Below are 24,516 nucleotides of genomic sequence, written 5' to 3'. Positions count from 1 at the left end.
GCCTGTCAACAAGCGTCAAAGCATCGTCAAGGCACGTGCGAAAATTACGGAAGGCGAACTACTCGCTGTTGAGAGGAATGGCGTTACACCTATTGCCAAATGCATTGAGGAGGACGGACATCATTTTGAGCATTTATTGCATTAATGTGGTATTTACAGGTAATCACGCTGTAACAGCATGCGTTCTCAGAAATGATAAGTTCACAAAGGTACATGTATCACATTGGAACAACTGAAATAAAATGTTCAAACGTACCTACGTTCTGTATTTTAATTTATAAAACCTACCTGTTACCAACTGTTCGTCTAAAATTTTAAGTCATAAGTTTGTGACTATTACAGCGCTACCTATCACAAAGCGAAAAAAGTGGTCCAACTAAAACATTCATATTTATTTACGTACTACAGGAGCATGTAACAAAAATGGGGGTTCCTGTTTAAAAAAAAACGTAGTTGATATCCGTTTGACCTATGGCAGCGCCATCTAGCGGGCCAACCATAGCGTTATCTGGTTTCCCCCTTCAAGCTAGTCGAGTTTCGTTCTTTGTAGTTTTTTCGTTTGACGCTTATTTCGTGAGATATTTGGCCCGGTCACGATCAATGAACCACCCTGTATACCTTCCGCAGTTAATGCTCCCACCTGGCGTCTGCGGGTAGTTATCACACTTTGACGTCGAACACAGACGGTGCTCACATTAATGTGACTGGACGGTGTAGAAGGAGTGAACAGTGTCAGATGTTGACCATCACCGTTCAGGACACGGCGATACTGCGTACTCGTGTGAGACAGCGTTATCAGCTCCTGACGTAGCTGGAAAGGGGCCTCATTGTGAATCTATACTCAGCCGGCTGGTCGAATCGTGTAATATTCAGATCTGTGGAAGATTTGCATATGACACCAGACTGATCTTGGCCTGCGTGGCAACGTGAGGGTAGGCTAACTCGTCATCAAGTCATACCTCCATCCAGCACACATCTCCCCACCTGGACCTACCTCCTGGGAACAACAAATGGAATCCCTGCAACATTCTGTTCCATCCCGTATCGTTGCTTGGAGACTTGTGGCAGTCAGACTAGATAATTACCGTCCCATGAGTAAGCTGCCGTTAACGCACAACACAAACGGCTACGAGGGAAGCACCGATTCTGATGAACGACGTCGCACTGTGTTCAGTGATGAATCGTCATCATGCACAGCCCGGACAACCATCGTCACCCGGTTTGGCGGCGATCTAGGGAGGCAACCCGTTCTTTCAGTGTTTTGGTGAGGCGCACCGGTGTCACTCCTGGAATCATGGTAAGGGGAGGGGAACATCGGGTATGACTGCAGATCATGGTTGGTAGTGAATAAGGGAACACTGCTGCCGCAAGAGCTATGTCACGGACAAAACGCACCCCAGTGTGTTACATCTCATGTGACAGTATGGTGGTGCAATTTTTCAGCAAGACAATGCTGGTCTATACTTGGTGCGCGTCACTATGAACTATGTGCATATTGGTGAGGTATTCCCGTGGCGAGGAGATTCCCCGGATCTGTCACCTATAGATCATACACCGGACCAGTTCAGACGTCACGTCCGTCGCAGTACCAGAACACAGGATAACAAGAATTAGTTACAACAGTTGTGGACCAGCATGTCTCAGGAGAGGATACAACGTATTTTTGACTGGCTTCCCAAATGATTCAATGCGTGCATACAGGACGGAGAAGGTGCCACGTCATATTGATTAACGGGCTCATAATGTAAATCAAGTTCTTCACATTTGTGCCGAGCGGGGTGGTGCAGTGGTTAGGACACGGGACTGGCATTCAGGAGGACGTCGGTTCAAACCCGCGTCTCTCCTTCCAGATTTGGGACTTCCGTGATTTCCCTAAGTCGGTTCAGGCAAATGGTGGGATGGTTGCTTTGGAAGGGCAGGCCCGATTTCCTTCACCACCCTTCCCCAATCAGAGATAGCGCTCCGTCTCTAATGACCTCTGTTCAGTAATCACTGAACTTATATCTCGCCCTGTGAAATTTCGAGTCCTCCTCCCGTTCTGGGTGCTTTACATTTCCGTCAGGCGGGATATTTAATTAAAGTGCTAAGTTTTGATATATCGTGATTTTGTGTTTGGAAAGTAAGGCGCTTGACGAAACCACCCGATTAGTTTCAACTATGTTAACCGAAAATTATCTGTGTAACATTTGAAGCTAAACTTCAAAAATTAATTTTATTTACGGATTCTACCGTCACGTCTAGGTAGAAAACTTAAATATTTAAGGTTGAACACCAAGTGAAGTGTTTTCGTTCTACTGATTTCAGCTTACTGAGCCATCTGCAGGAAACAACTGACTAGCGTATGTAAGGGACACTACCTCCTAGGCATCCAAACATTATAGCCAAAGATACATTCCATCTGCACAGAATGTTGTACACCAAACATGTTTTTTACCATTGTAAATTACACGTTACGTAACAGACAGTATTAAACACAGGAAACATTAAAATACACATTAGTACAGTAATACAGATTATATGGTTGTGATGCTATAACCATCTAACGTATAGTACTGTAATGTTGCGTATTTTATTATATATGTACACGAGTACGCAGTATCGCCGTATCCTGAACGGTGATGGTCAACATCTGACGCTATTCACTCCTTCTACACCGTCCAGTCACATTAATGTGAGCACCGTCTGTGTTCGACGTCAAAGTGTGATAACCACTCGCAGACGGCAGGTGGGAGCATTAGCTGCGGAAGGTATACAGGGTGGTCCATTGATCGTGACCGGGCCAAATATCTCACGAAATAAGCGTCAAACGAAAAAACTACAAAGAACGAAACTCGACTAGCTTGAAGGGGGAAACCAGATAACGCTATGGTTGGCCCGCTAGATGGCGCTGCCATAGGTCAAACGGATATCAGCTACGTTTTTTTTTTAACAGGAACCCCCATTTTTTATTACATGCTCCTGTGAGGTGAAGGCAGCAGACAATCAAATAGGTAAAAAGACTAGGCCTAGTATAAATCCTTGGACAACACAAGATATATTGAATTTAACTGATGAAAGGAGGACATTTAAAAATGCAGCAAATGAAACGGGTGAGAGGGAATACAAACATCTAACAAATTAGATTGGTAGGAACTGCGAAATTGCTAAGCAGGAATGGCTACAGGACAAATGTAAGTATTTAGAAGCGTATTTCCGTAGGGGAAGATAGACATTGATTACAGAAAAATTAAAGAGGCTTTTGGGGAAAAGAGAAGCAAATGTACGAATATCAAGAGCATAGATGGTAAACTGGTCCTAAGCAAAGAAGGGAAAGCTGAAAAGTTGATGGAGTATGTAGGGGGTCTATAAAAGGGAGATGAAATTGAAAGCAATGGTATAAAAAGGGAAGTGGACGTAGATGATGATGAGACGGGAGGTGTGATACTGCGAGAAGAATTTGGCAAAGTTCTGAAAGATCTAATTCGAAACAAGATCCCAGGAGTAGACGATATTCCGCCAAAATTACTGATAGTCTTGAGAGAACCAGTCATTACAGAACTCTTCCATCTGGTGAGCAAGATGTATGAACAGGCGAAATACCCTCAGACTTCAAGATGAGTGTGATCATTCCAATTCCAAACAAAGCAGTTCCTGACAGATGTGAAAATTACCAACCTATCAGTTTAGTAAATCATAGTTGGAAGATACTAACACGAACTCTTCTCGGAATAATGAGAAACTGGGAGAAACACACCTCGGGGAAGATCAGTTTGTATTCCGGAGAAATGTAGAAAGACTTAAGGCAATATTAACCCTGCGACTCATCTTAGAAGATAGGTTAAGAAAAGGCAAACCTACAGTTATAGCGTTGGTAGACTTAGGGAAAGCTTATCACAATGTTGACTGGAATACCATCTTTGAAATTCTGAAGGTAGGAAGGGTAGAATACAGAGAGCGAAACGCTATTTACAACTTGTACAGGAACAAGACGGCGGTAATAAGAGTTGCGGGGCATGAAATGTAAACAATGGTTAAAAAAGGAGTCAGACAGGGTTGCACCCTATCGCGATGTTATTTAGCCTGTACATTGATGAAGCAGTAAAGGAAACCAAAGAAATATGTGGAACGGGAACTGAGGTTCAGAGGGAAGAAACAGAAACTTTGAGGTTTGCCGATGACATCGTAATTCTATAAGAGACAGAAAAGGACTTGGAAGAGCAGTTAAACGGAATGGAGTGCGGCTTGAAAAGAGGATATAAGATGAACATCAACAAAAGCAGAACAAGGATAATGGAATGTAGTGGAATTAAATCAGGTGATGTTATGGGAATTAGATTAGGAAATGAGGCACTTAAAGATGTAGCTGAGTTTTGTTATTTGTGCAGCAAAATAACTGATGATGGCAGATATAGGTAGGATGGCAAAGGCAAGAAAAGCATTTCTGAATAAGAGAAGTCAAATAATAACGAATATAGATTTAAGTATTAGGAAATCTCTTTTGAAGTTATTTGTCTAGAGTGTAGCTATGTATGGAAGTAAAACATGTACGATAAACAGTTTAGATAAAAAGAGAATAGAAGCTTTCGAAAGGTGGTGCTACAGAAGAATGCTGAAGATTATACATGTCGATCATGTAACTGATGAGAAGGTACTGAATGGAATTGGGGAGACAAGAAATTTGTGGCACAACTTGAAAAAAGAAGGGATCTGTTGATAGGACACATTCTGAGATATCAAGGGATCACCAGTTTAGTATTTGAGGCAAGTGTGTGTGTAGGAGCGGCGGTAAAGCTCGGAGAGGGAGCCCAAAAGATTAATAGAGTTAGCAGAGTAAGAAAGATGTGGATTGCAGTAGTTATTCTGAGATGCAGAGCCTCGCACAGGATAGAGTAGTATGAAGAGCTGCATCAAACCAGTCTCCGGACTGAAGACCACCACAACAACAACTGTGAGGTCGAGACATTGGTTGAAAACTGTCTAACTGAGCACTAGTCACTTGGGCTGTGTAACGAACATGTTTTACGTTGTAAATAACGGTTTACACAATGGACAATATTAAGTACAGTACACGTTTGGCGCACAGCGTTCTGCGCAAGAGATTGTGTCTTTCGTTATCATATTTGGTAGCCTAAGAACCAGTGTCCCTAGCGGACGCTAGTCAGCTGTTCAATGAAGATGGTCTAATAAACCGAAAAATAGTTTGAAATAAACAGAATTCAGAAGAACCAAAACAGTTTACTTGTTATTCGACCTTTAAATTCTAAAATTAAATTTTCTATGTAATGGAAATAAGCAGTAGAAATAAAGTATCAGCCAACGGAGTAATGTAGTTCTGACAGTCAGTGTGAGAGCTAGACGGTATGACACAGGGTACATTTCTGGTGACTCATGCAAACAGCGGCGCCATTTGCGAGCGAACGACAGCAACGGTAATGCCGTGGGGTGAAGCGCTGCACGAGTGCCATGTAGCCACGTGTTCCGTTTCCCAGAGCGGACATTTGGATTTAGGCTGGCATAATGCGAGTTCAGTACAAATGTCAGGTTTGGGAATGCTACAACATGTCCTGCACACGCACCTCCCGTGTGCTGTCGATGCTCCACTGCACCTGATTTCGTTAGCGCACGAATAATGGATATCGTGTTCCGCTCACCCGAACAGATGCTAGCGGCCATAACGTGGGCTTGAACCTGATACCTCCTTCGAATGTTGCCGAATCAGAGAAGATACTCAGCAAATATAGTGTATATAAAAACTGACACTGATATCTTACCAAGCAAACGCAGGGGATCAAGAGCACCTCGTATAACTGTCAGAGGCTTCTATTGACCTGCATGAAATGTGATCTTTCTGTTAACAGTTAGTCCTCTGAAAACAGGCTGCAAGTACCGGGTGGTTATAATTAAAGTGCAGTTCACACGGGGATCCAGTACGAGCTTTAATTGTCGTGTGGCAGCGAAACTTGGTAGATACACTAATGCGTTAACGCCGAACCGATTTACGTTGGAAAACAAATTAGTTCCAGTTGCGCCCACCAGGTGAAAATATTGCGCTGTACACTGTTTGTATGATATTATGACATCCAAGCTGCCATTTGACAAGCCATAAGTGAGTGCACAGTATGGCTATCGGGAATAGACCGTGCGCTGTTAGAGAAATTGTTTTATGTGAATGGTAGCAATTACAGTTTTTCACTGAGTGACTATCGCCGACTGAAAAGACAGAGAGAGGCCTCATGTCGTTAAATGGTTCAAAGAAGATGATGATATGGAATTCGGAAACACGGGTGAATTTGGTGTGGCACCTGGAAGAGAAAGGTGTCCTATCCCGTAGGTAGTTCTTGACGAGGTTGCTGTTGCTGTAACTGATCATGCAGCACGTGCCTCAGAACAGAAAGTTTTGTGCTCTGTATTATACTGGTACCTGTACAAGGTGCAGACGGTCCAGAAATTATTGCCTTTATATGAAGGTGTCACTTCTACTCGTCTCATTGCGTATATTTTCAAGTTACCCTCTGTACTATAGTGTAGCAGAAATTATTGCCTTTGTGTCAAGATGTCACTTCTGTTCGTCTCATTGCGTATATTTTCAAGTTATCCTCTGTACTATAGTGTAGCAGTTCTTTCAACGTATAGTCCAAGCGCCATCGAGCCATGTTGCATAGCAGAGCCACATCATGCGAAAGTAGCTTTCGTCCTTAAGTTTTGCATACCAGTATGTCCTTCCCTATGAACCATGGACCTTGCCGTTGGTGGGGAGGCTTGCGTGCCTCAGCGATACAGATAGCCGTACCGTAGGTGCAACCACAACGGAGGGGTATCTGTTGAGAGGCCAGACAAACGTGTGGTTCCTGAAGACGGGCAGCAGCCTTTTCAGTAGTTCCAGGGGCAACAGTCTGGATGATTGACTGACCTGGCCTTGCAACACTAACCAAAACAGCCTTGCTGTGCTAGTACTGCGTATGGCTGAAAGCAAGGGTAAACTACGGCCGTAATTTTTCCCGAGGGCATGTAGCTTTACTATATGAATAAAAGATGATGGCGTCCTCTTGGGTAAAATATTCCGTAGGTAAAATAGTCCCCCATTCGGATCTCCGGGTGGGGACTACTCAAGAGGACGTCGTTATCGGGAGAAAGAAAACTGGCCTCCTACGGATCGGAGAGTGGAATGTCAGATCCCTTAACCGGGCAGGTAGATTGGAAAATTTACAAAAGGAAATGGATAGGTTAAAGTTAGATATAGTGGGAATTAGTGAAGTTCGGTGGCAGGAGGAACAAGACTTTTGGTCAGGTGAATACACGGTTATAAATACAAAATCAAATAGAGGTAATGCAAGAGTAGGTTTAATAATGAATAAAAAAACAGGAGTGCGGGTAAGCTACTACAAACAGCATAGATAACGCATTATTGTGGCCAAGATAGACACGAAGCCCACGCCTACTACAGTAGTACAAGTTTATATGCCAACTAGCTCTGCAGATGATGAAGAAATTGATGAAGTATATGATGAGATAAAAGAAATTATTCAGGTAGTGAAGGGAGACGAAAATTTAATAGTCATGGGTGCCTGGAATTCGAGAGTAGGAAAAGGGAGAGAAGGAAACATAGTAGGTGAATATGGATTGGGGCTACGAAATGAAAGAGGAAGCCGCCTGGTAGAGTTTTGCACAGAGCATAACTTAATCATAGCTAACACATGGTTCAAGAATCATGAAAGAAGGTTGTATACATGGAAGAATCTTGGAGATACTAGAAGGTATCAGATAGATTATATAATGGTAAGACAGAGATTTAGGAACCAGGTTTTAAATTGTAAGACATTTCCAGGGGCAGATGTGGACTCTGATCACAATCTATTGGTTATGAACTGTAGATTAAAACTGAAGAAACTGCAAAAAGGTGGGAATTTAAGGAGATGGGACCTGGATAAACTGACGAAACCAGAGGTTGTACAGAGTTTCAGGGAGAGCATAAGGGAACAATTGACAGGAATGGGGGAAGGAAGTACAGTAGAAGAAGAATGGGTAGCTCTGAGGGATGAAGTAGTGAAGGCAGCAGAGGATCAAGTAGGTAAAAAGACAAGGGCTAGTAGAACTCCTTGGGTAACAGAAGAAATATTGAATTTAATTGATGAAAGGAGAAAATACAAAAATGCAGTAAATGAAGCAGGCAAAAAGGATTACAGACGTCTCAAAAATGAGATCGACAGAAAGTGCAAAATGGCTAAGCAGGGATGGCTAGAGGACAAATGTAAAGGCGTAGAGGCTTATCTCACTAGGGGTAAGATAGATACTGCCTACAGGAAAATTAAAAAGACCTTTGGAGAAAAGAGAACCACTTGTATGAATATCAAGAGCTCAGATGGAAACCCAGTTCTAAGCAAAGAAGGGAAATCAGAAAAATGGAAGGAGTATGTAGAGGGTCTATACAAGGGCGATGTACTTGAGGACAATATTATGGAAATGGAGGTGGATGTAGATGAAGATGAAATGGGAGATACGATACTCCGTGAAGAGTTTGACAGAGCACTGGAAGATCTAAGTCGAAACAAGGCCCCGGGAGTAGACAACATTCCATTAGAACTATTGATGGTCTTGGGAGAGCCAGTCCTGACGAAACTCTACCATCTGGTGAGCAAGATGTATGAGACAGGCGAAATACCCTCAGACTTCAAGAAGAATATAATAATTCCAGTCCCAAAGAAAGTAGGTGTTGGCAGATGTGAAAATTACCGAACTATCAATTTAATAAGTCACAGCTGCAAAATACTAACACGAATTCTTTACAGTCGAATGGAAAAATTGGTAGAAGCCGACCTCGGGGAAGATCAGTTTGGATTCCGTAGAAATGTTGGAACACGTGAAGCAATACTGACCTTACGACTTATCTTAGAAGAAAAGATTAAGGAAAGGCAAACCTACGTTTCTAGCATTTGTAGACTTAGAGAAAGCTTTTGACAATGTAGACTGGAATACTCTCTTTAAAATTCTAAAGGTGGCACGATTAAAATACAGGGAGCGAAAGGCTATTTACAATTTGTACAGAAACCAGATGGCAGTTATAAGAGTCGAGGGGCATGAAAGGGAAGCAGTGGTTGGGAAGGGAGTGAGACAGGGTTATAGCCTATCCCCGATGTTATTCAATCTGTATATTGAACAAGCAGTAAAGGAAACAAAAGAAAAATTCGTAGTAGGTATTAAAATCCTTGGAGAATAAATAAAAACTTTGAGGTTCGCCGATCACATAATAATTCTATCAGAGACAGTAAAGGGCTTGGAAGAGCAGTTGAACGGAATGGACAGTGTCTTGAAAGGAGGATATAAGATGAACATCAACAAAAGCAAAGCGAGGATAATGGAATGTAGTCGAATTAAGTCGGGTGATGCTGAAGGAATTAGGTTAGGAAATGAGACATTTAAAGTAGTAAAGGAGTTTTGCTATTTGGGTAGCAAAATAACTGACGATGGTTGAAGTAGAGAAGATATAAAATGTAGATTGGCAATGGCAAGGAAAGCGTTTCTGAAGAAGAGAAATTTGTTAACGTCGAGTATAGATTTAGGTGTCAGGAAGTCGTTTCTGAAAGTATTTGTATGGAGTGTAGCCATGTATGGAAGTGAAACATGGACGATAAATAGTTTGGACAAAGAGAGAATAGAAGCTTTCGAAATGTGGTGCTACAGAAGAATGCTGAAGATTAGATGGGTAGATCACATAACTAATGATGAACTATTGAATAGAGTTGGGGAGAAGAGGAGAATGTGGCACAACTTGACAAAAAGAAGGGACCGGTTAGTAGGGCATGTTCTGAGGCATCAAGGGATCACAAATTTAGCATTTTAGGGAAGCGCGGAGGGTAAAAATCGTAGAGGAAGACCAAGAGATGAATACATTATGGAGATTCAGAAGGATGTAGGTTGCAGTAAGTACTGGGAGATGAAGAAGCTTGCACAGGATAGGGTAGCATGGAGAGCTGCATCAAACGAGTCTCAGGACTGAAGACCACAACAACAACAACCAATATGTATAAACTGCGATAACCAGATGCAATAGTGAACTCGAGCAACAGTATCTGATGTGCAGAATGGATCACTGTCATTGCATTCTAGCGATTCGGCTTCGTTACAGCACGGCTCTGTGATGACATGTTGCTGGCACGCTGGTGTTAAGTGCCAAACGCCGCAATGGTTTCCTCGCACTTCATACGAAATCTGCTCCTAACCCTGCCAAAGCCGGAGAACCCCTCGGATCATATGAGATGGACGGATCCAGCCTTCTTGTTAACTTACTGGTTACTCCCCAATGTGGGACACAGCGGTTGTGTCGTATTTGAGAAACCCTTCGAGAGTACGACGTTATCTGACAAGCAGTTTCATGTAAGAAATTATGTTGTCGCCATTATTAGGCTAAGTCAGTTTGAATTTCATACTCACACGGAGATACCGATGAGTGTTTGCTATTATTATAGTGCCACTGTTATACTTCCAGAGTAGGCTTAAGTGATACAGAATGATCAAATATATTTTTCTATCGTACCTTTAACAAAGTTCGGTCACTGAATCTTAGACTAGCGAGCAGTCACTGAAGAATTTCTCGGTATTAATCATTTCTGAATGAAAAGAAATCGTTTTCAAAACCCAAGCATCGTAATTTTGTGTATTCCATTATTACTACCGCTTTTTCTACGACCACCGCCGAGGCCGAAACCACCGAATCTTATGGGAACTGTGTTAAATTAAGGTAGTGTATGAGCTTTTTCCAAACAAGATTTCGTAATCATTTGTAAATTTTGGATATACTACCAGAAATTTTGACTTAACTTCATTGTAAAATAACCATGTGATGATTAAATAATATAGATACATGGAATATATCGATTCATTATGACAGGTTCCTTTTTAGAATTCTGTCATACTTGTATGTGATGAATAACGGACGAATTCTACATACAAATTCCCAGTATACCGAATCTTATGTGGACTTGATAATGGTAGGGTGAGTCCAACTGGACTTCTGCTAACTATTACATTCAGTGAGCAGATTGTAATCATTCCACAATAAAGATATCTGAATACTCTGTGGCTGTGCAGCTCTGATTGCATAGACATTCCTTCAAGTCTTAGCCAATATTTTTGTGTAGTTCGAGGAGATCGGTTATGTGGGAAGACTCTCTTACTTACGGATGTTATAAAACATATTTAAAGTTCAACCTGTCCGTAGGAAATGACTGTAAGCAAACGTTCCTATTTACATTGCCTGTTCTTAGTTATGTTCTGACTGAAGAAAATACATTATGCAGCTATTACAGTAAAAACATAAATTTACAAATCGCAGGAATGCAGTTGTGGTTGAAGCCGCAAGGAGTGATCTAAATGATAACATTTAATAAAATGCCGATGAAATGGAGGAAGTAGGTGGCAGTTATGTTAAAATTTTGCCTGCTGTGTCAGGGAATAGGTTCTTGGATATGTAAGTGATTCGAATATTTTTAAGTTGTCCTGGATGACGACTGTTCATCAGGGACCAAGGTATCGTCAGAAGTGCACAAGGGAAGTATGGCAGGGCCGCTCATGTTCTCCTCACACACAAATGCTCTAACGGACAGGTCGAGCAGCAATCTGCGAATGTTTACTGTTGAAGCTGCTGTTTACGGGAGACAATCGTCATTGAGTAACTTCAGGAAGATCCAGAGCGACTTCGGCAGAATTTCTATTTGGTACGATGAATGGCAGCTTGCTCTAAATGTGGACAATTGTAAAATATTTTGTATCATTAGGGGAAACTTATGAATCTTCGAGTGTAGTATCAGCGGTATACTGCTGGAGACAGGCACTATGCAATACATAGTCTAAACGTTGCGCAGGTAATTGGAATGGTGCGAGCATGCAAGGACTGTAGCAGGGAAGACGAATGCTCGACTTCGGTTTATCGGGAGAATCTTAGGAAAGTGTAGCTCAACTATAAAGGGAACCGCGTGTGACCCATTCTTAACCACTGCACGAATGTTTCGGTTCCCCACCAAGACGGATTAAGAAAGACATCGAAGCTATTCAGAGCCCTGTCGCTAGATTTGTTACCGGTAGTTTCGAAAACACGCGAGTATTACGGAAATGCTCCGTGTAGTTAAATGTGAATGTCTGGAAGAACGAAAAGTTCCTTTAATGAAGTACTATTGAGAACGTCCAGAGAACCGAAATTTGCGACAAACTGCAAAACCAGTCTACCGCCACCGAAATATGTCTTGCTTAAAGACCGCGAAGACAAGGTAAGAGAAATTTGGGTTTGTACAGAAGCAAATAGACGGTCTTTTCCCATCGCACCATTTACGAGTAGAACAGGAAAGGGAAAGATTAGCAGTGGTACAAGCTGTCTTTCTCCAGCTGTACACTTTTTTAATTAACATTTTAATTTGATAATAAATATAGATCTTCCGCTACATACTAATCTGTTCTATAATGGCGATCGAAGTCTTTTGTACTTAACAAAATTTGTGTCATTCTAATCTTCAAAGGCCATTTTTTTCTAGTTTTTAATTGTTCTGTTTTTGGGCATTGATGTCCGAACACTGACCTTCAAAACTTATAAGTATGAAGAAAATCGAAAACAGCAGACCACAAGGTCTCCTTGCTAGTGAAATACGAGAGACTGGATAAAAGGAGAGTGTGAGGAAAAGAAGGAGAACTACGTGGGTTGGTGTAGCGTTATCCTTCATCTGAATAAACTGTAGCACTGTGAATACTAACCGGACGTCTATTCTTTTCATTACTCATGATCTCGCAGTTAATCGAAAATAGCTCGCGAGTTAATCGAAGTAATATTTCAACCGTCCTGTCGTGTCTGTTCACAGTTTGCGGATTCGCAGGCGCCCCGACCGAGTTTCATTATGCAACCCGCACAGCACATCGGCCGAATGAGCTGCCGCGCTTGCAGGTGCTCCCGTAAGACCACCTCCCTACGCACACAGCAGGCGACGTACTGGGATGTTATCGAATTCTGCACTGCTAAATGACGAGGGACAAACACTGGCGGAGCACTAGCCTCCCACATCTGCAATGCTTGCTGAGGCAGACCTCGTACGTGGAAATGAGGCACGGGGAGCCTCGGCAAATGAATCCAAACGTAATTAACCAAGTTCTGAATTGCGCACTAACTGTGTCTGTGCTAATTCACGGTTAACTACGCTTACGGTGTTAGGCACATTCGTATCACTGCCTGCGGCAAGTGCAAAACGTTTCTAATGTCAGATGATGGATGTCACCATGCTATGCGTCATTATTAAAGGAAATATTAAGCAGCACAACAAGTATCTACGAAATAAATGAGCTATGAACAAATTTGGTATTGGACAAACTCGGATATATATTCAAATTTATCATAGATCTGACGAATTAGAGGTCCATTTCATACATAATATTATTCAGCTTCTATTCTTACGCTTTCCTAATTAGCTCAATTGTTTCATTTTCCATCACAACATTGTAAATCGAACATTTAAAAGCTATTCCTTCGTTTCGATTTTCTTCCTGACATGAAGAGGCATGCCACTGATGAAACTAAGCTGATCGTCGAACTGAGAATGTTTTCTTTCACTCGATGTTGTTTTTAACGCCAGACATTAATTAATGAGATAGCTTTCCATGGAAGTCGAGCGTGGGGCCTACGATCTGGAACTCAGCACTGTTTTATGAGACGGCGATGGGATGCACCTACATGTATACGCCACACCACAAGGGAAGAGTGTGTGGAGAGGAACATTTTTGTGCTTCTATTGCATGTATCAGACATAACATTATGAACACCAACCTACTATCGCCCATGGCGACAAATGACTGCTAGTCACACACAAGTACAGTGCATGAAGTATCAGTGAACGTGCTGTCCGTGGGCCGAATGGGGAAGGCGCCAGATCTATCTGAGTTTGACCGATGGCAGATTCTGATTGCTCGGTATGAGCATTCGGAAACTGCACGGCTTGTCTGGTCTTCGAGGAGTGCTGTGGCGAGTGCCTTCGATATGTGGCGAAACCAAGGTCGTGGGGTTGAGCGGTCACCTCTCATTACACATGTTTTAAGTAAGGCAGACCAATTAAACATGATAGGCGGCGAACTGTGGTGGAACTAATATCAGAGTTTAATGCTGGGCAGAGTACAAGTGTGTCTGAACACACATTGCACCGAACACGGCTAGCGATGGGCCTCCACAGCCGACGATTCATGCATGTGCCGATGCTGACACCACGACATCGGCAGTACCACTGAAATTGGCACATGACCATCGGCACTGGACGTCGGCACAGTGCCAGGCGTTGCATGGTCTGATAGATCTCGGTACCTCTTCTTCGTGGGGATGGGAGGGCGCAAATCCTTCGTCTTCCAGGGGAACGACTCTTTGACATTTGACACTTGAGCTGCCGGACGGAGACAAGCTGGCAGAGGCTCTAGTGGACGTCCATGTATCTAGTGAAGCTTGTGCAAGGCAACACGACGCGGAAGGAGTATCGTAAACTGTCTACAGATCACATACATCGCTTCAAGGCGATCATGTTTCCCAACGGCAGTGGCAGTTTTCAACAAGATAATGCGCCCTATTACAAGGCCAGCAGTGTGATGGAGAGGTTCGAGGAACAAAGTGGTGAGTTCCAGTTGATATGCTGGCCTCTTCAACGCACCATATCTGAACCACATTAAACATATCTAGGGCCGGCCGCGGTGGCCGTGCGGTTCTAGGCGCTCCAGTCCGGAGCCTCGCTGTTGCTACGGTCGCAGGTTGGAATCCTGCCTCGGGCATGGGTGTATGTGATGTCCTTAGGTTAGTTAGGTTTAAGTAGTTCTAAGTTCTAGGGGACTGGTGACCACAGCAGTTGAGTCCCATAGTGCTCAGAGCCATTTGAACCATTTGAACATATCTAGGATGTGTTTGAACGTAGGGTCAGAGCTCATAGTTCCTCTCCACGGAATTTATGGGAATTAAGTGTCTTGTGTGTGCAGATGGTCTCTTTGGTTCCAGGCCACAAACCGTCACCGCTGTTATTCATACAAAGGGTGAACATACCAGCTATTAGGTAGGTGGTCACAATATAAAATTCTAGCTGATCAGCGTATTTCAACCTTCGCTCTTCCATTCAAGAATGGTGCGAGTGCAGAATGACTTTCGAAAATATATGTTTGTAGTGCCACGCTGATTTACTTAGCGGCAGATGGGAAGAGGCAAAATGTTGCTTGATATGCTTTTAAAAGTGAGTTCTGAACAATTACACGGTAAACTTCTCTATGAAGTACAACGTTACATTTTTGCGACTGCCAGTGTTATGGAATCTCGCGCTTACTAAACGAACCTTCCTCTTTGGAGCTTCTGTATATCCTCTACTAATTTCACGGAATAAAAGTCTCAGGTTACCGAGAAATAGTCTAGAATCTAACAACGAGAGTTCTGTAAATCGCTTCTTTCCTAAGTGCTGCATGTTTCCTTAGGATTTTTCGAATAAATTTTAGCCTGAGTTTCGCTTTTTCTACCACTTTTTATCAGCGATACAGTAAAAGGACGCTCCAATAAAACATTAGTTAACAAGTACAGTAATGGGCCCAAACTTAATAGCTTGTTGGTACGCCTTTGGAACTTCATGCACCAGATATGCTGCATGGCATGGATTATAGATGTATTCGCAGATATGCATAAACATATATCAGCTTACAGGTCATGGAATTCCTGTAAATTACAGGCAGGTGGATTGATATATCAGCTTACAGGTCACGGGATTCCTGTAAATTACGGGCAGGTGGATTGTAGGCGCGAAACTGGCGCCCGACACTTTGCACAGGTGTTCCATCGGGTTCAGATCAGGCGAATTTGGTTCCACCAAGGCCTCAATGTGTGTTTGTTCAGTATCACGTTCATGAAAACAGTGCAACACGATTATGGCACTGGCGTACCGGCAGTTGTCCTACTGGAAGATGCCACTGTGGCCCGAGAAGGCATCAACCATGAAGGACGCAGGTGGTACGCAATAGTGTCCACGTAGTCCAAAAATGTCAAGGTCAAGTAATTATACCCCACAGCTTAATACTGCTCCCACCGGTCTCCGTCCACATGAATGACGTCGGGATTACGTGTACACGGACAATCCTATCAACCTGATGTGCTAAGGAACATGATTCATCAGACTAGGCGACAAGTCTCCATTGAACCACGTATAAATTCGATGATCCCGTGCCGACTGCGTTCGTAATTCACGATGTTGTTGGGTCAAGGTGGGAGCACCGACTAGGAGGTGGGGGAAGGGGGTGGGGTCGTCTGCTGTAGATTTCTGTGATCAACCGCGCTAACTCTGAGCAGTGTGCTCCAAGACATTTGGACCTGCACCATCACTGAGCTCAGTTGCCAAATCGCCGCCTCTCCCGCTTTGCAGTGCGTGGCTTTACCGTCCTTCAACCACTTTCCATAGATTCTGACGACAGTAGCGCGGGAACAGCTGAGCAGTTTCGCTGTTTTCGAGATGTTCGTCTCCGGGCGTCGGCCCATAACAGTGAGCCCTTCGATAAAGTCGCTTATCTCAATTTATTTCCTAAATTCAGCTCGTATATTCGCCGTAATAATTCCCAGTCGGTCTGCTTCGCTTATACGAGGTGATTCAGCTGCCCATATCGATGTTATTTTATGCAGCCGGCAGTGCTATAACTCACCTTCATAAACCATGTATGAGCTTTTCGTATTCTATCGCTCGCTACGCCCAAATTGTTAGTCACACAGAAAAAAAAGAAGGGGACCTTCCTACAGGAAATTCAACGTAAATTAATTTTGTACTAGGATATGTTTCCACTAGATGTAGTAGTTTTCGAGTCATTCAAGATAAACGTACAAAAGTGGCCTCTACACACACCCTCACTCTCACACTCAGCCCCCACTGATCAGGAATTCTGACGTGTTTTTCATGCCACTCCCTCCTACGATTACAAATACTTGCGACAGCACGAATTATTTCCCAAATTTTTCATTTTCATTTGCTGGCCTTATTACACTACCAGCTTAGTCGAGTACTTACATATTGTAAAACTGACGTTTGTGTAAATTTTACCCAACCATTTTGTTAATTTAAAAGCGTAAAATAAACAATTGCGATCGTTGTACTTGTCATGCCACCTCACTACGAAACTGCTTGTAAGGTTTTGTCAATGTAATTTGTTACAGCATAAATTTTACAAAAATGGTTTTTCTCTCATTAAAATCTTGGACACGTTGAAATTAGCAATCTTAACGAGGAGCCGACTATTATGGTGGCGACATAGGTCAATCAATAGAGATCGAGAAACCTCGAATATCAGGGACAGTTTGGGTAGTCGAAAATTTTTGTATAATGGCTGGAGGGAGTGCTGCGAAAAACATAGCAGGAATCCTGACTGTTGAGGGAAGAGTGCTGGGAGGAGATGCGTTTGAAGGTCCCTTTGCACGTTTTTCCTGAATAAATCGAAAACTACGGCTTCTAGCGGTAGCAGTACAAAGTTTAACTACATAAAATTTCCTTTATAAAGGTCCCGCTCATTTTTTTCTGTAGGACTAGAAGTTTACGCTTAGCTAGCGAGAGAATGGGAAAATCTCGCGGGTGGTTTTTGAAGGTCAGGTGTAATGTTAATGGTTGCTTAAATTGACAACAGTAGGGGCAGCTGAATCTTTGTTTACGATTACCGCTGAATCTTTCGTTACCGCGTGAGGCGCCCCAGCGACGTCAGGCACCCAAGCGCCCTTCAACCTCACATTGTGCCGTGGTGTAAGGTTTTGGCACATGAGAAAAAAAGTTCTATTCCACTCACGACGTGAGCATGAAAACATAGCGCATATAACAACATCCCCTTCAGTCCACGCGTCCAGTCAGCTAGACGTTACTTCTCTATTGTTCTCTAAGTGCAAATCTTCGACACTGCATCATGTGTCCAGTACGCTGGACGTTTTATCCGTCTCTGGATCTTTCTCTTCAAATGTTCAAATGTGTGTGAATTCCTAAGGGACCAAACTGCTGAGGTCATCGGTCCCTAGACTTACACATTACTTAAACTAACTTACGCTAAGAACAACACATACACCCATGCCCGAGGGAGGACTCGAACATCAGACGGGAGCGGCCGCGCAATCCGTCACATGACACCTCTAACCGCGTGGCCACTCCGCGCGGCCCTTTTCATCTTCATTGACATTTAGTTTCTGCTGTTGGCTACACTGAGATGTTCTGCTCATTGGGTCATGGCTGCACAATGAAGTGGCCTGTAGGAGTCTTCTTCCATTTCGTTGACTTGGCAATAGTGAACTAGCGGGCTTAGTACAGAGAGGATCATCTGGCACTAGGTCCTAGCAAGAAATCAATTATGGATCTACTGTATTTTAAGATTTATTTTGGGGAATCCCTGAGTTCAACTGAAATTGGAGCACGACAGGACATTTTCTCCGCAGACTCTGAATCGGAATCTCTTGAAGCAGCTCTTTGGAGACGCGTAAAGATAATTCTGGTTGCTGACAGAGATTTTAGGAAAAGTGAGAGTAGACATGTGCCTCTCTGCCCAATTACAGACAAAAATAAATGGATGAGATGCCGAAACGAGGACAAGGACTGCGAAGATAAAACTAGGTTCTTATGCTCAGAAAGCCAAGTATATCTGTGTGTTACTGGTCAGAGAAAATGTTTCTTTGACGTCCACAACTGAAAAGTGATTGCGATGTACTAGCAGAATTTCCGAAATATTGATGACTGAAACATGCTTTTCTTGTGGCATACTTCTATAATAGTCTGTAACTAATGTATCTAAATGTTTAAACAGATAGTGAAAAACATAAATTTGTGTTGTTACATCAAAACGGCTCTGAGCACTATGGGACTTAGCTTCTGAGGTCATCAGTCCCCTAGAACTTACAACTACTTAAACCTAACTAACCTAAGGACATCACACACATCCATGCCCGAGGCAGGATTCGAACCTGCGACCGTAGTGGTCGTTGTTACTTCCATGGCCATATATCAGGAATGGTCGCTTTGAGGCACGGTGTCCAGCCGCCTGGACATAAAACGATCTCCATTCGGATAAGGAGAAACAAAACATTACCATTACATTGCTGATTTATGACATACATATGACACACCCTCATCAAAACATAATTGAAATGATAGAAAAATTTTACTTTGGTCTGAAGAGGATATACAAGTATTTTACGTTATAAAAGCTATGTTGTGTTCTCTCAAGAATGGTACTTTGTTACATCAGGCTGCCAATACGCCAGGATTCCACGGACGAACACAGTACTCGCAACTGATAGTACAGAGGATGATGCAGTTGGAGGGACGAATCTCAACCACGTTACAATTAGTCACGAGATGAGGTCCCTGCTTGGTGACAATGACGCTCATTCGTAAATACTTCGGCGGCTATGAGAGCCGAAATTACGTACTAGAATACGTCAGACAGCGGCATATAGGATCACTAAGACGAATAATGTTGGTGGTAAACGTAAACTCCTATGTCCGCGCTACTCTTCCTTTTTTTTATTTCAGGGAATACTGAAAATGACAGCATACAAAGAAAATATCATTCATCCCATTCTGTTGCTGTTATTACTCTCTCGAGGGATGTGCTTCTAGATCGTTAACTCACGCCGTCTTCATGACGAGCGTCAGATCAACTAGAACGCACGATTACTGTACAGGTGCCTCATAAACATGCAGTGCCCATAGTGGGATATCTTCTGTTATTTTTTGAATTCCTGGGCACATCCTGTATCTGATTGTTATCAGAGAATGGATGTTACCTAACGTGAGGATGTTTGGATGGCCCTGTGGTTGTATCCACACACGATTACAGGAGCGAATTCTAATAGTTGATGTTGTATACGATACTGAAATTTCTATCTTCGGCACTTCGTTCTTACGTGTATGACTTTGAAGTTGTGACCACATACAGTTGAAATAGTGCAACATACAGAGTGTAAGAAAACTGACAAATTTCGTGGTCTTGCTGTTTGATTTTTGAGGAACAAATTGAGGACAGCAACCTACGCTCGAGGTTTCGGAGTGTAGAATTTACACGGATCAACTCCTGCATCTAGGCCACCACTTCCACAACTAATATAAATTTGTGCGCTGCTATCTTTGCGATCAGGGGTATATAGTGTTGCTGTGATAAGAGTGGACGCGTTCGACGTCACCTAACGGCGTGAATGCTGCCACGCCCATTCTGAGGAGTTCCTCTTTCGGTTGGTCAGCGTAAAATCTTACGTTTAGCGCCTGGGGGTACCTAGCAGCAGGTGTTAGCCCATATTTCTTTGACGCTCTGTTGCATGTTTAGATTACTTTCACGGACATAGGTTTCTAATTTCAATTTTTGTTTCCCAATATTTCTTGCACAAACCCACAAAGCTTGTCGATATCAGTGCGAAGGTATTCACAACCAGTACCAGTTTCAATGAAACCCTTCTTGGTGTTAAGGAGTATCATAAGAAAACAATAAAAACCGACGTTTCGGCCGTCTCTACTACCGTCTTCTTTAGAGATACTCGAGAGCAATAAGTAGCTCTGAAGAGAACCTCTGGAAAAACGGTCGAATCCTCAGTGTTTTGTTTTAGGGTTCACTGTTTCGTGGCCCAACACTTCAAGGAGTTTCGTTCAAATTAGTCGGTACTGTTTTGTTACATCTTCAATACGGGGTGGGGGAAAAGATCCCGTAAATAAACTCATAGTAAGGCGTCGAATGTGGAATTGAGAAAAATTTTCCGTACAATCATGGGTCAGACGTCAACACAGTGGAGCTACAACCATGAAGCAACACCTAATCAGCGATTAGCGAGTGTAATTTTATGGCTAAAACTAAAGTGACATAGCTTATGGCAGTTATGCTAAAGAGCGCTCCTACTAATTAAATTGGTTGAAGTTAATAGTTTTAGCTGAAAAGTCAAAGCTAGGACAAAATTTTAAAAAAGGCTATCAACAGGTAATTACGCTAGACGAGAATTTTCTGTGATCTTCACTTGGGAAAGCTTGTCTACGCTAAAAGTACCCGAGCGCAATTATTTTTTGAGATAATTAGCTATACTACGGAACCACCTCTGCAGTAAGCTGGGCAAAACGTAGCGCTGTAAAATGCAAAGTTATTTAAAATGGATCGCAAAAGTCTCATGTTTTAATTTGTCCTGATCTGTGGAGAGCACGAATGATTTTCTGTTCTAACAAGTACAGTTACAGCTTGGTCGGACAAAGCCACACTGATAGAAAAACTAAATACGTACATTTACTGGAAAAATTTATGTACTTTCGTCTCATTTGTCTGTCGTTTTATCCCGTAAATATAACTCGAGACGATGTCCTCTTTCCTGCTCTGATCTTATTATCAAGCTGCCTTCCTGCACCCTCTATCATGCAGAATTTGAATCAGAATTCTATTACTATAAAATCATTTTTCACCACTAGACGGTTTTTGTTTTCTTTACTGATTTGTTGTTGTTGTGGCCTTCAGTCCAAAGACTGGTTTGACGCAGCTCTCCATGGTACTCTATTCTGTGCAAGTCTCTGCATCTCGGAGAAACTGCTGCAACCTACATTCCATGGAATCTGCATATTGTATTCATCTTTCATTCTACGGCTTTAACACCCCAAGTTTCGGTCCAGTACTAAATTGGTGATCCCTTGATGCCTCAGAAAGTGTCCTACCAACTGGACCCTTTGTTTGGTCAGGTTTTCTCTTCTCCCCAATTCTTTTCAGCACCTCCTCAATATTTATTCGATCTACCATCTCGGCCAGGCCTTTAGATGTGATTTGCAGAGTGTCCACGTAAGTGTAGATGTAGAAATCTTCAGCATTCTTCTGTAGCACCACATTTCAAAAGCTTCTATTCTCTTCTTGTATAAACTGTTTATCGTCCATGTTTCACTTACATGCATGGCTACAATCCATTCAAATACTTTCAGAAAGGACACCCTGGCACTTAAATCTATACTCGACGTTAGCAAATTTCTCTTTTACAGAAACGCTTTTCTTGCCATTGCCAGTCTACATTTTATATCGTCTCTACTTCGATAATTATCAGATATTTTGCTACCCAAATAGTAAAAATCATTTACTACTTTAAGTGTCCCATTTCCTAATCTAATTCCCTCAGCATCACTTGATTTAATTCAACTACATTGCTTTATCCTCGTTTTGTTTTTGTTGGTGTTCATATCATAAACTCCCTTCAAAATACTGTACATTCCGTTAAACTGGTCTTACAAGTCCTTTTCATGTCCTGACAGACTTCTAGTGTTATTGGTAAACCTCAAAGTTTTGATTTCTGTACAAAATGAAAATAGCAGAGGTCCATGTGTAGACCCCTGTGGTACACCACGCCCACCTGCTAACTACTTGCAAGCTGAACGACTGCGCACTGACTCACCCGGCTGCGGCGGCGGCTGCGTACGAGTCGTAGAGGTTGTAGAGCTGCGGCGCGGGGGCGGGGCTGACGGCGGGGTCCACAACATCGGGCTGCGCTTCCGCCTCCGACCCGTCGCGGGACAGCAGCGGCAGCACGGGCCGCGAGCGTGCCGGTCGCAGCCGGCTCAGGATGGAGCCGCCGCTGCGCAGGGCTGTCCACACATAGTGCAACGGCACACCATCACACATACATCATCACCACCATCCCACAAAAAAAGTACAACCAACTGCATGTTCTCTGGATCACAAGTGCGAGCTCTTGCTGTGTAGCGGAACGAGTCAGATGTAATATTTATGGTATACCTTCTCACAGTGGAAGCATAAGCCCAGTGCTGATACGTTTTATTTGTCTTTAGCACATTTTTACTACATTCTTAGAAGTAACAAACGCTGCTCTATGTGCGAAGAGCAAGTGTTTTGGAGAAAACGAAGCTTAAAATGTTACGAGTTAGATGAGCGTCACACGAGATCACGACGTGTCTAACAGCGGTATTAGTGCCACCAGCTAAGGTATAAGACTTACAAGTCTGTGTGTACTTCATTTCTTTCGTCATCAGTTAGTTTGAAGCCTAAATAGCAAATCGCATCTGCTGGTATCATCTCATTTCCTAATATAACTTCCCCAGGAACAAATCACTTCATTCGACTGCACTCCATTACATTTTTCCTTATCTTGTTCAACGGAATGTTAAATTCTAATGTTCCTTCCTTTTTCCATATTGTTGACAGTCGTTTTAGAGTCCTTCTTTAAAACATTTACTAATCTGTTCAGGTCCTTTGACGTCACTGATGTTCTATTTTCCTCATCGTCCACCAAATATTTGCATCACTACAGCTAATCATGTATTTTGTTAAAGAGGCGATAATAATAATAATAATAATAATCGTTATAGTGGTGTCAAGGTGTAATAGAGGAACCTAAGTAATTGTGGTGAAACAAATAGTTGCGTTTTAGGGATACATTCATGTGCTTTTCCAATTAGATTTTGAATACTTCGTCCATAAGAGGTAACATTATGAGGGCAGAGACTCTTGATAGAAACAGATTAAACAAATTCTGCGTCAGTCACTTGGTTATTTTTCCACTACGTGTTTCGATGGATCACAGCATTATCTTCAGGTGGAGAACGTTTTATTTACATAGCTAGTGTTGGTGAAAGCTACAGACGTCCACTCACAGTAGCTGTGAAAAGATGTGTTTACTCTTCAACAACACCGGTTATGTAAATACACAACCCTCCACCTTAAGATGATTCCTGACGTGTACCATCGGAACGCGCAGTAGCAAAATAAACAAGTGACTGACGCAGAAACTGGTTTGTTTATTAATTAAGTTTTAACAGGCTACATCATGTAACGATACACGTATTAGCCACTGTGTAAATTCTTAAAGACAAACTTTCCTGTGTTAGTACCGAGGGCATATGTTTCAGCCTATTAATTTTTTAGGTGCTTGAACCACCTACTGGAAGTAGTAAGAAACACAAAAATTGATCTGTGTAGACAATCATGACCAAGAAAAGCTAGTAAGCTAAGGTCTGTCTCCCAGTTATTTTATTTGTTTGCCTGAAAACTCTGTGGAAATCTATGTTACATATACGATTCCAGTGCTCTGCTAGAGTATTGGCTATTCGTCATAAACAAATCGCATTTCAAAATCAGGATGATGAAAGTTGGGGGTGTAATTGCTGTAAAAGTCAGAATTTTTAATGGAACATTTGGTAACTTTGGGAGGCAGTACCCCACGGCAATACTCTAGCGGCAATACTCTAGTAAAACAGAGGGACTGGCAGCTGTACATAATGCAGTTTGTAGGCTACTCTACTAAAAAAGGGACTGTCAGGTGTAGCGCAGAAAGTCTTTGTTAACGCAGATTGCAACACAGAGGAAATAAGTATACACTAGTGCTATACTGAAAATGGGGAAAAGCATTTTTCTCAACTAAGAACCTTGTTACAGTGGTATACCATGCAAAGAAATTCTGTATCGAGATCTGATGGGGAGGCAATAAGGACACACGAAAGTTGATGGGCGTAGAAGGACACATTCCAGACAATCAAGACTGAGAAAAAATCATAATCTATATTCTGTCTGCCTGTAGTT

At 42.5% G+C, this 24,516-nt stretch overlaps 1 protein-coding gene across 1 annotated transcript in view; it reads right to left on the bottom strand.

Moving 5' to 3' along the window:
• The window catches only part of LOC124803244 (KH domain-containing, RNA-binding, signal transduction-associated protein 3-like), a 618,276-nt gene that overhangs the window by 9,475 nt on the left and 584,285 nt on the right, over positions 1-24,516 (bottom strand). The window contains exon 8 of the mRNA XM_047264425.1: positions 22,376-22,565. Coding sequence (XP_047120381.1) covers positions 22,376-22,565 — 190 coding nt within the window. The remainder of the gene's footprint in view (positions 1-22,375; positions 22,566-24,516) is intronic.

Source organism: Schistocerca piceifrons, chromosome 6 (assembly GCF_021461385.2).
Source record: "Schistocerca piceifrons isolate TAMUIC-IGC-003096 chromosome 6, iqSchPice1.1, whole genome shotgun sequence".
In the NCBI taxonomy this organism is placed as follows: domain Eukaryota; kingdom Metazoa; phylum Arthropoda; class Insecta; order Orthoptera; family Acrididae; genus Schistocerca; species Schistocerca piceifrons.
The sequence above is the reverse complement of the archived record's forward strand: the minus strand, read 5'-3'. Positions and strand labels throughout refer to the sequence as shown.